The following is a 13,059-nucleotide window of genomic DNA, read 5'->3' as shown; positions in this document are numbered from 1 at the left end:
GATTGAGAGTGGGGTATGATCCAACCCCACCATAACATGTCAACAGACTTCTATGAGCTCCTGCTTACAAAGGAGGTTGCCGTTCCCAAATGCTTTATCGATACTAGTCATGATTAACTCATACCTAATGCGCTCGTTCGACCAGGAAAAGCGCGGACCAGAGAAAGGAAGCTCCATAAGATTGCACTGATTAATTGCAGAGGAGAAGTCATGAATTTGGGCAACCACTTTGGCCTTCCAGTTTTTTGTCCAGACGTGAGATTTCATTGAAATCACCGATACAAAGCCAAGGTTCAGTAACAGAATGTCTCTACTAGACTATCTCATGCCACATATTCTGTCGAAGCTTGGCTTGGAATCACCATACACAAGCCTAGTGGAAGAGACCAAAAGGAGCACAAATTAACAGATCAAAGATTCTGCATGAGACACAGAGAATTGATAGTGATATGCTATCATCCCAAAATAAAGCAGAGCCCCTCCGAACGCCCCTAAGGATCAAGAAATTAGGAATTAACAAAGCCTAAACTTCGTTGAAGCTTATTTATATACCTCTGTTGTTGCTTAGTTTCAATCAAGAAAAAGTACTGCCAGTTGGATTGATGAGCAAAGGCTGCTCAAATACCAAACTGCCAGGGGCCGACTGCGCCTGGCAGTTCCAGCATAGGAGACTTATGGCCCTTGGGGGGTTGAGTTAGGGCAGCCACCCCCGATTAGAAAGAAAACATTACCATAAGATGATCTATCCGCAACAGGGAAATTTAGGACGAGCTCAATCCTTAGTACACAAATGGGAAGGATAGAAATCCAACAAAGCCAGCTGAGGAGCTGGCTGGAAAACAAGACAGTCCTCCGCCTATGATTCCAGTCGTAAACTTTTAAATTTCCTGATAATAGGAGTAGAGGATTCTCTTGACAGATGTTTACTAGCCATGCGACGAGTGGGGTAGACTGGTGGGGAAGGTATCTCCTCAATAACAACCGACGAAGGGGGGTCAGAGGGTGAGGCCGTAAAGTCAGTTGACAAAAGAACAATCTTCGAAGCTGTTACTATTGCTAAGTTCTCCGGTTTATATTCTGCCACACCCTGGGCTGACCCTAGACCATCAGATAGAGAGGAAATTTGCCTCAAGGTCAGGGTTATCACGCAAAATAACAGAAGAGCAAGATTGAGCCTAGACTGGACTTAAACCAGAGCTCAAGGGCTGGGGTGGACTAGGAACTGGCTGACCTTGAATAAGGCATGCTGGACCAGAGCCTACTTTGCAGCCAAATCATCACGAACTCAAGGAGAGGTAGACTTAGGATAGTGGGCAGGCCGAGGCGATAATGCCTTGGATAAAACCTCGTTTAGAAATCGGTCAGGGCCGCAGGTCATGTGGGTTCCAGTTATAGATTGGCTCGAAGAAATAGAGTCCACACAAGTATTTGTGGATTGGCAAGGACGTGGGCCCACGGGGTTCATATGACCCAGTCTAGATTGTATAACAGCATTGTGAAGCCCAGAGCTACAAGGCTGGCCTGTTAAAGGAGAATTGGGCAAGGTCCAAAACACCCATACCTGTTTTAGAGGACCGGACCGGAGAAGATATCCATTTACCATTCAAAGCAGAGTTACTTGAAGCAAGCCCACTAGGCACAATGGGCTCGCAAGACGATTCCAACGAAACTGGCTTACTCTAGTTGGTAAGACCAACCGATCTATTGTCACCGTCGTTGGGCCTTGGGGTTTGGCCCAACAAGCCCATATGGATCATTCACGAAAATTCTGGACCAGGTTGCTGCAAGCGCTGATGTCGGCCTCCTGAAACTTGCCGGAGACAAAGAAGATGAGCTGCACTTAGAGAGGAATGCTGACACAGAGGTTCGTCGGGATGGAGGAGCCAAAATAGGAGTCCTTCCAAATAGCTTGATCTTTGCAACGTCTGATCCATAACCAAAGAATCACTTGCCGGAGATCGGAACTCAATCGTCAGAAGGATTGTCTTGGCTGCCAGACACATTTGGATGTTTGTTGTTGGCCGAGCGACTGATCCACCTAGGGGGAACCAGTTGCCAAAACTGGCATCCCAGAATTTCTGTCTAAGCTCTGGGGTAAGGGACATGGCCTTGATGAGGGAAAACCCTCAGGGAGAGCATCTCACTCAGGACACAATCTAGACTCATGGCTGACAACTCCACGTAAGAAACAAAACAAAGGTAACTTGGCATAACAGAATTTGAGCCAAATAGGCTTGCAGTCAGGCCAAGTGAGCCTCATACCAAGGTGGAGAGGAGCACAAAGCTATAAGGACACTCGAATGGCCAAAGCCCGATTTACAGCCCTAAGGGACACACGGAGACAGACATCCCTGAAAATCCCTATTTTTCTAGCTATGCATAGTGCTACCTTCGTATGAAGAAAGAATGGTAGTTCGTAAAATGTATACCTAGATATGAGAAGACTCTAAAGACATATTGGACCGACGGTGACCAGAGCTGGAATACAACCAGATAGTTCTTTACAAGCCACAGCCCCTGATTAAGGGTAGTGGAGACCTCATTCTGATTTTCGAGCTGAAAGAGGAACATATTACCTCCTAGTGCTCGTACCTCAAGATCTTTGCTTAATCCCCAAGCTACGGATAAAGATTTGGAGATTGAAGCGGAGAAAACTTGTTTCACTGTAAGAATTTTTCCGATGATAACAAGGTTCCAACAAATGCCACTAGATTCCTGAATCAGATCTGTAGAAGTCAAATCTAAACCCTCGGCTGTATTCGAAGAAAGTAGACCTGGCCACTCTTCTGCAGTGTTTGTTTTCATGTCGGAAGCCGTGGATTGATCTAGCAGATGCCTGCACAGAGTTAGAAAACAAAGAGAAACCCTAACCTAACCAAGAACAAGAGAAAAGCCCTAAAAAATAACAAAGAAACCCTAACCTACCCAAACCAAATCGCTGTCAAACTGTAAACTGAGCAAAGAAAACGTGTTTAACAGGAACAGAGAGAATAAAGAAGCACAACCCGAACATCACACAAATGACAAACAAAAGTAAAAAAAGAAGAAATTCACAAACACAATGAAACAAGAGAATGACCGCCAAAAACTAGAAAAGAAACAGAAGAGAAGCACATGCAAACCAGAGAGACACTAACGATCAAATGTAAACAAACAAAGAAACAAACAAAGAAACAAACAAGAAAATTAAGCTCCAAAGCCAAAACACAAGCAGGCCAGGAGCAAAGGAAAGCAAAAAAAGAAATAGAGAAAGGCTGGAGTGACGGATCCAGACAGGAACAACGAGTAGGAACCTCACCAAAGAGTATCGCTGGTGCAAACCGTTCATGCAATCATAGAATCACCCCTCACGGGAAGGAAACCTTGCAGCGATCGAAACCCTAAGGAAAGAAGGAGAACCCTAAACACGGTAGCAAGAAACCTTGAAGAGCAAGGAACTGTCTAACAGATGAATTGTCTTGCACATACTCCGCTACATCAAAGGTATTCTACAACAACAACAACAGCTATCCCAACTAAATGAAGTCGGCTACCTGGATCCTTGCCATCCAATCTGCTTTATTCAAGGTTATACTTGATATAAGACCTAAGCTATTCATGTCTTTTCTCACCACTTCTCCTAAGGCCAGTTTAGGTCTACCCCTGGCTCTTTTAGATCTTTCAATTTGAATCGAATTACTCCATAAAACCTTGCACTAATCCATCCATGCGTTCCCAAAATTGTAACTTGACTTTCATCCAATCTTACTTGAGGTGTGTAGATGCTAATTATATTGACAACCTCTTTCTCCAACACAAGCTTGATGGAAATAATCCTATCTCGGATTCTTTAACATCCACCAACATCGTTCTTTAAATCCATATCCACTACTATGCTCACTCCACTTCTGTTACTTTTATCCCGGTACACCAAAGTTTAAAGTCGTCCAACTCCTTAGCTTTTTTACCCTTCCATATAGTCTCTTGACTACAGGCTACTAGAATTGCTATTCTTGGCCAACAGAGTCCAATGACATTGACTGGATGTCAATCGGACTCCTCAAGAAAATTCATCAGCCCAAAGGCGTACGATGAGAATATACGAAAAAGGGCAGTACAACAGTATAGGAAAAGTAACTTACAGATAATTTAAAATAGTAAAACAAAGTTAATTAATGACAAAATTAAATAATTAAATAAAGTGAGGAGACAAAAATGCATGGTTTGGCCAAAAAGGCCTCGTAGACTCAGTTTTGCAGAGTTTTGACGCTCTTGTTGCGATCACATCAGATTCTTGGCTCTAGGGGTATTTTGGGATTTTCCAGGGCTCTCTCATAGGTTTTTCAGAGGATTTCCTTAACTGTTTCAAATCTCTGAATTGCACATTGTGTTTTTGAAATGAGGGGGACCCCTATTTATATTAAATTCAGGGTTAGGGGTAAAATGGTAAGAAAACCAAAGGCAACATTGCCAAGGGACTGAAGGGAGGTTTGGCGGTGCCACCAAGGGCTTGCCATGTGCCTGCCCTCGGATGGCCCAGAAACCCTAATTTTGTTGCTTTATGGTCAATTTTCGGATGGTGTGTACTTGGAGATCGAATCATCGGGATTTTCGCAAGCCATATGTCGTTGAAAAGGTCTTTCCGATTACTATCCAATGATGCAGAATCGGATACACATTCGCCCGGGAATACAGCCAAAATTGTGCTTAAAGTGGGGGACTCGCATAACAGTAATTAGTGGTCACCCTGCTTGACCTATTGCCATCCTTAGATCTGATTGATAATTGGGTTAGGGCTGGGACCAGGCTATTGTGGCTTGTACATTTTTTCAAGGTGTCCAGGAGCCTTGGTCAGCTAGGCAGGCACCTTGGGTCGCCTAGATGCCATGACAACTATGGGATTATTATAAGTCAGATCATATTATGGGATTTCATTGTAATACTGGTTGTATTTATTATAAATTCCTTTTATGTTTTTTTAAAGTTCTGTTGCATTTTCAACTTAAATATTTAGAGTGCAATACATATCTGATTTAGTACCTGCCTTTTGGTGGATGTGGTGCAGACTCATCCATCTATACCTGGGCAACTCTGGATCCAACAAAAGCCCAGGCCACCGAACATAATAGGGCCTGGATGTGGGTGTGATAGGAACCCACCTCACCAACCTGTTGAGAACCCTATATTTGGACAGGCATGCTGAAGTGTCCAACACAAAGGCTTTAAGCTTTTAGGTGGAGGCCCAACTGTTATATCAAGCCATCTAAGGTCTAAGTTTTAGAATTTGGGATTACTCTCAATGCTCCTCCTCACATGTTGCCCTTCTTTTAGGTGGCAGTACACGTGTCATGTGTGGCTCCTCCTTTGGGTGACCATACACAGGCATTATTAATGTGGTGGGGCTTGATGGATTTAATACCATGCTGAAGTATCCAACCCAAAAACTTAAGATTTTAGGTGAAGAGGCTCAATTGGTGTATAAAGTCATCCAAAGTCCCAGAGTTTTCCAATGTGGGATTATTTCGAACAGGGTATTTCCGATTATTTAAGATTGGTATAACTTGCACATCAACAGTACTTAATTGTATTTTGATATAACTAGACATCCCACATTTAGGGTATGTTCAAAAGGTGGTTCAGAAATTGGGAGTTTTTGACAGAGAACACTAACACAATCAATTTTATACTGGCAACTAACCTCTTACCATAGTTTTCCATGAAATAAAATTATGTTTAGACACTAAATGCCACTTTAGTTTTTTTTCTCTTTAGATTGGAAATGGATTCGTCCTTTTCAGTCACAATGAAATTTACTTGGGCTATGGTGGAATTACAGAAATGATGTACAAAAGGGCTGTTGATGAAAGATGGGAGGACCTGTCTAATGAGAAGCTAGATATGGTGGAAGCGAGGAGTGACACTTCACAGTGGGAGCATTCTCATCCCCAAAGCCTGTCACCTCTCACACCATCATTTGACTGCTCTAAGTAAGGCTCCATTTGAACATAACTAAATGATGTCACATTCTTTCATTGAGATCTGTTTTCTTTGTTTTTGTTTGCCAAGAAGATTAATATATTTCACTTTCCAGCCATGGAAAGAATGTGCCCAAACCACGAGTACCTGCTAGAAGATGTCTACCATCCCCAGAATCTGATTCTTCTGCTTTATCATCCTATGGCAAGTCTGCAAGGTCTCCAAACAATAACTATGAGACGCAACAAAAAACGAGTAAAGAAGTTTTAGATATTGTTCCTTATGATCAGGATTTGGACTTCATCAAGGCAGGAAGAGTTGATCAATTTTTGCCAAGATGGGATGGACATGCTGACATCTGCAATCTCACTCCATTGCCACATCCTCCTTCAAGGGCTATTGCCTCTTTGGCTTCATCCAATACCAGTGACCACATAAAAGTTTCACGAGCCCCGTCATCTCGTGGAAGTGGCCACTTATCATCAGTTAGTTCCCTTCGTTGGCATAGCTCACCCATCACTCCTATGCCCCACTTGGGTGGTAGTAATTTCACCTCAGAACTGGACTCTGATAATGGGCTATATGACATCTTGGGAGATGACACACCTGAGATACTGAAGGATACTGCTACTCCCATCAATGTTGTGAAAGCAAGTTCTCCGAATAAGAAGAGAGTTTCTCCTCCACACAGTCGCTTGCACGAGGTGAAGTCAAATTCTTCACTGGCTTTGAGAAGTGGCCGCAAGTTCATATTGCAGGCTGTACCTTCATTCCCTCCGCTCTCTCCAGACAGTGATCCTAAGAGTAGTAGTGGTGACAAGTGATTGTTACAATAAGAGACAAAGGTTAGTACCTAGTTTTCTTTATTATCAGGGTCTATATGTTACATCCTTTTGACCTTTAATTCACAGAGTTGCTGTTATTTGACAGTACCCTGCTTTGTGGTGGCATGTGGTTGAGACCAGAAAGAGCAGAAGCTGTGATGAGGTGCTTGTTCTAAATGAATTGCACAGGTTTGGGCGGACCTTGACTTGTGAACTTTTTCCAAATTTATCATTACTTGGCTGCTCCTGCCGTAACTATCAGTACTTGAGGAACCCAATTTTTTTTTTTAATTGGGAGGATACAAGTCCAAAAATGGAAGATAAATGTGGTGACATTGCCAGTAAACCTACATGGTTTACTTTGCATTACCCCGTTAATTTCACTTAGTTTTGTTGTTGAATTGGCTTTGTTGCAGTACTGATAAAAGAGATGGACCCATTGGCTTAAATAATTTGATGCATGTCTAAGTAATTCCCAGTTCCAAAACTAAGAAAAGATCAAAAAAATTTGGGAAAAAGATTTCCACAACGCAAGTGTGCAGTTTCCCTCACATATATATTTTTTTAAAATTTTCTCATCTGCTTTTAAAATGTGGGCCCCATATACATGATACCTTTTTCAAGATGTCCATTGGTGTACGTGCAGATTCCTCCCCACACTAGCAGCGTAGGGAACCCTCTCCCAAAAAATTTATAGCTACTTCAAATTGCTTTTTGATTTCTCTAGTTACTAGCTAACCTGAGTAGCGGTGAAGGTTTACAGCCTGGCCCCATGTTAAGTGTTGAATTGCTTAAAGCTGCCCTTGCAGTTTGACCCCAGAGTACTGCACCTTGCAACCCTTCATGCCTATATTGTTTTGCTTAACATGATTTAAACCAAATTAGTAAATGATTTATGGGAACATGTTCTCTGTCGGGAGTGCTCCCCATTGTTTTGCTTAACATGATTTAAACCAAATTAGTAATTGATTTATGGGAACATGTTCTCTGTCCGGGAGTGCTCCCCTGTGCCCAGGCATGGGCATGCGAAGTGACCACCGCACCCCTCTTGGTTGATGCCCATGTGTGCATTCTCATTGGCTGGGTGCTGGTTCAGGGGCCACGTTCCCTGACAGAGTTCATTTTCCTATGATTTATAAAGAAGTTTGCTTCGAATGCTGATAAAGGATAGGTTTATCTAAATCTTTTGGATCGTAGGACTGAAAATGGATGCTTTATTTGTATGGTAGTCTACTGCACTGTATAAAAGGATCTTGGGTTGGCTTTTGTTGTTTTACATGTGTACAAACCTGTTTGCCCTGAATAATTTAAGGGAGAGGGATCTATGTGTGCTGCCCATTTATATTGGGATCTTACATGTCAAGCCAATAGCGGATAGTGAAACAGTATATTTAATAGAAAGATGACCCATATAAAAGAAAGACATTGGGTATTGAGTAATAACAAATCACTTTAGACCTTCTGTCTTGCTAAATTTCTTGCAACATGGGAAATGCCACTTCACGGCTTTGTAGAGATAAGCCTCTCTAAAGGATTCATATCTTATGATCCACACATTGGATCTTCAAGGGTAAGTGGAATATATTAGCCATGTGTTGAAATTCCCGTTTCTATCTCCATTGTATAACTTACCATGTTAGGGTTTTTATGTGAAGGAAATTTGCCAAAGTTGAACAATCAATTTTGAGAGATGGGCTGTCAATCAATGTAACCTTAATTTATTTAACTGACAGGAATCCTTTACCCTATATATACTACTAAGAATTAGATAGCTTCCTGTGTTTTCTGGCAGAAGAGGTGCAAAACAGATTGTTAAGGAGAGCAAGTAAGGCAGATATGAATGGGGTGTAAGCTTGACTACGATGGTACCTGAAAGTCCCAGGGTCTGAATTCTGAAATTCTATATACGGGAGTGGGCCTCCTTAGCCATGAACTTATTAGAATTTCTGTAGAAGCTAGGCTATAAAATATTTGTTAAAAGCCTTTCAGCCCCTGCAATCGTCCCCTGAGCTTTGTACTAAATCCAATCCGATGGTACAAAAAATCTCCAAATAGATAAAAATCAGAAAGCAATTAATATACAATTCTATTGATTCTTTCAATCTCAAGAAACCTAGAAACTTATCTTAGACCAGAAATGAAAAATAGGTATATATGCAGACAAGGCTGTCTGATGCGTGGACGGATGAGAGAGAGAGAGAGAGAGAGAGAGATTGGCTAAATTAGGAGGAAACCAACCTCTATTCTCGAGAGAGAAGTAGGGAGTTAAAAGGGAGAGGGATTTACTTGGCTGATTGGGAGGTAGCTGAGCCTTACTTCTTATAAGAGAATAATTAGGAAATTCAAATTTTACGATTGATCCATAATAACTTTCATTAAATTCCTAATACAATAACCACTATTAACTACATATTCAAACTCATAACTAGATAATTGGATACTAAATATCTAACATAACTTACCTCCCATATTACCAAGTTGCCCATGCCATAGGTACGTAACAAATTTCTCCCCCTAAGAAATTGTCAATGTCCTCGAGAACAAATTGATCTGGATCATATGGAAAAGTTTGGACAAATGATCGAAGGATCTCTCCCCCTTGGAATTGTTCTTGAAAAAGCATATGTGTACTAGGATGGCAGAAAAATATGAACTCACGCTCACTTTCCTTGCCAATAATTGCTGACAATCCACCAAGTCTTGAAATCCCAACAACAACATTTGCAGGAGCTCCCCCATGCATGGGCCTCCTTAAATGCCGGTGCTTTTGCAAGGGAAGCTTTACCAACAGTTGGAACAAAGTCAATTAAATCTCCCCAACACACACAACAAATGAGCCATTCTGTGGAGTTTCGCTTCTCGCATCTTCAGAAAGAGATTTCAGTTCATCATTGGTGCCGCTGAAATGGGGACATATAATCTTATCAAGTTTGGGTAGCACTGGAATGGAGTGTCCGACTCGAATAGACTCATTTTGACCGTTGCCACCTGCTACCAACTACTCAAGGTGGGTGAAAGTTGCCCATAGTTTCTCCGCTCTGATGACAAGGGATGTCACTTTTGCCCATAGTTTCTTCTCTCGAGAATTGAGGTTGCTTCCTCCTAGTTTCTCACATGTTAAGTTTCTACCTGAATGGGGTTGCTCAAATGGTGAGATAAAACCTAAAACTTCAAGACTACCAAGAAGATGAATGACAGTACATGGGAAGATATATGATTGAACTGAAGTTGACACATAGCAAATCCAAGCAGTCATTCCCTAGGTATTCAACTATCGAAATCGCCCAATATTAATCCCTCCACATAGCAACAACAAGCCTCGTTTGAGCAAAATTCCAAGGTTACTCCAGTAATCTTACTATTTTGAAATTTAACATTGCATGCTATGCAACTTTTTTTTTGTTTTTGTTTGGTCTATCCTACTCAAGGGCCCACAGGCCAACTACAAGCTAAGGGGGAAGGCTAAGACAAACCAACAATCTACAACCCTCGGGGGGGAGGGGAGAGAGGGGAGCCTTTTTGGCACAGTATGCAATCCAGAAGAGTCAATCCCTTAACCTCCTAGGGGGGTATGCATTCAACCGGTAATGCCTCCAACCAACCGAGCTAGCGGTTGTTTTGCCTATGCAACTTTTCACTTGCTCTAAATTGTAGGTAGACTAATATCTTCTCTATACTTAACTTTTACAACTGTGCGATTAAGGAAGGAAAATGAAATCAAATCATTGGTGATGTGGGAATTTTTGGTATCATTACCTCACATTATTGTGTAATTAATTCCAAAACATTTCAAGTTTGATAATTATTTTTTTGGGAATGAGCTGGCTTCTTGGGCCTTTAGAGTCTGCACGTGCGCATTAGCCAAAGGGAGTGCATGTGCAAGCATCGCCCTAGGTAAAATTTCCACCTTTCCATGGGAGTAGCGGAGGGAAAATTATCCTTTCCAATTCCTTCAAGTGTGGCAGTGCGGCAGTGCTAGGTGAAGATGTCGACACTTGGCAGCTGCTGCATCCAACGGTCCATATCAATGAGATCGAACCGTTGGATGCGATAGCTGCTAGGTGTCGACATCTCCAACTAGCACTGCCGCACTGCCACACTTTAGGAATTGGAGAGGATAATAATTCGGTAGCGGAATACTCTCACGGGTTTCTGTGTCTAGGTGCAGGAGCCACACGGGCCATGTGACCAGGTAGCGTTCTTGTCCCCTAAATTTTGTTTTATTTTGCAACCAAATCCCTTTGAAAAATAAAAATTGAGGTAGCTCTTAGATACTTATCAGTTCCAAAATTTCCTTTTTCTTTTCAAAACTAATCGCCTTAAATCTTAAGAGAGAGAGAGAGAGATTCTTGTGTTGCTAAATCTGAAAATTTACTTTATAAATAGATACTTTCTCTCTTTCTCCTCTCCAAAGAGAGGGAAATATCGGCTAAATTAGGAGGAAACAACCTCAATTCTTAAGAGAGAGAAAGTAGGGAGATAAAAGGGAGAGGGATTTACTTGCCTGATTGGGAGCTAGTTGAGCCTCACTTCTTATAAATAATTAGGGAATTCAAATCTTACGTTCGATCCATGATAACTCCCATTAACTTCCTAATATAATAACTACTATTAATTACATATTCAAACTCATAACTAGATAATGGATACTAAATATCTTATGCAACTTCCCTCTCATATCAGCAAGTTGCCCACGCCATAGGTACGTAACTCTCTCATGGTGGATCCAGGCTCAAGTAGCCATCAAGTGAGACAGGAAAGTCATAGTTCTTTTTTTTTTTCATTACACTAATATTAATAAAAGTTGTAGATAATTATTTGATATCCCATAAAATTTGGAAAACTTCCCAAGGCCATGAATCCATATCACCCATAATCCAATTTACCACATCTTGGCCATCAGTCCAGAATTCAATATCGAAAGTAATTACGTCTCGAGGTCTTTGTAGTCTAATGAGGATGGCTCTTGCCTCGGACTTCTTAGTGATCCTTGCAAAATCAAAGTCCTAGTAAAATTGTGATTGATAAAACTTATGACTGCCCAAACTGCTTCTTTGGAGGACTGAAGAAAACTGCCATCGCATATGATAGTAAGGGAAAAGTTTTCATACACGGCTGTGTAAGCCGTGTATGTGAGAGGGTCTCTCAGAAAGAGTTGGAAAAATCATAAATCCCCACCCATTAATTAATGCCTTGAAACTCCCACCCTCTCACATACACGGTTTACACGACCGTGTATGAAAACTTTCCCCTAGTAGTAAACATAAAAGAAATAGGAGCTGGAGATGGATTAAAAGAGTTTTGGATAGTAGCTTCTTTGAAATCCAAAAGCTGGAGGTCTGAAATCCACCAAAAGATATTCTACATTATTTTATGTGAGTTAGGTTTCTCAGAAGAGTAAATACATTGATTTTGAGCAACCCAAAGAAAATAACAAGTTATTGTAAAGATAACCAGAATATTACCTTTCTCCTTAGATTCCTACAAATTATGAAGAAAGGAATGAAGAAAATCTATTATAAAGGAAGCAGTAATTAGTTATGTTCTCAAGACCAAAGGACCAGAACCCCAAATTCTTTTTGCAAAAGAACAAGATAGAAACACATGCCAAGTAGTCCAACTGCAGTCCCCACCAAAAACACAAGAACAGTTCAATTTAAAAAATTTTTGAAATTTATCCTTTGTAGCAATACCATCATGTAAAAGTTCCCATAGAAAATGCTGAAACTTGGGGTGCATTTTGGACGTCCAAATGAAATTCTAGATGTTGAAAGAGAATCGGATTAAAGACCTGTGAAATTACCCAGGTTGAATTGTCGGATTGATGAAATTCTAGGAGCTCATTGGATAGGGCAGTCATTTCACTCTCCTTGTGTTTGGGCGTAGGGGTCATGCAACCTGTTAACGATCCCCTTGACAAAAGAGGAAATGTTTATAGACAAAATCTTATCTTGATGCCATTTTATGGCAGGTTGGGTTCAACCCTTTCTTTCTCCCTGTGCAATCGATAATTTTCTATACGTTACATACAGTTTCTGTATTTAGTATTTTTTTTCTGAGTCCTTTTCCCTAGTACATTGCCATTAAGAATGCATGTTTGGTGGATGGTTGAACCTGTTTTTCATTTAAATTTTTTTTTTTTTTTTTTTATAAAACTTTTTGGAGGGTTGAACCTGTTGCATACTGAGAAATATGTCATTCATCCCATTCTTCAATGTGGCTATCACTTCAGGATTTGACAATACAAACTTTGTATTACCAAAAAAACACAATACAAACT

General features: G+C 41.0%; 1 protein-coding gene across 4 annotated transcripts in view; it reads left to right on the top strand.

Moving 5' to 3' along the window:
- The window catches only part of LOC122669080 (protein tesmin/TSO1-like CXC 2), a 39,183-nt gene extending 32,184 nt beyond the window's left edge, over window positions 1-6,999 (top strand). For 2 of the 4 annotated variants that reach the window (XM_043865730.1, XM_043865728.1), the window contains exons 9-10: window positions 5,816-5,966; window positions 6,071-6,999. In XM_043865730.1, the coding sequence (XP_043721665.1) occupies window positions 5,816-5,966; window positions 6,071-6,779 (860 nt within the window). In that variant the 3' untranslated portion in view covers window positions 6,780-6,999. The remainder of the gene's footprint in view (window positions 1-5,815; window positions 5,967-6,070) is intronic. The other 2 variants (XM_043865729.1, XM_043865731.1) reach the window with 2 other exon arrangements.
- Window positions 7,000-13,059: the final 6,060 nt, after the last annotated feature.

Source organism: Telopea speciosissima, chromosome 7 (assembly GCF_018873765.1).
Source record: "Telopea speciosissima isolate NSW1024214 ecotype Mountain lineage chromosome 7, Tspe_v1, whole genome shotgun sequence".
Lineage (NCBI taxonomy): Eukaryota > Viridiplantae > Streptophyta > Magnoliopsida > Proteales > Proteaceae > Telopea > Telopea speciosissima.
This window is presented reverse-complemented; position numbering and strand designations above follow the sequence as displayed.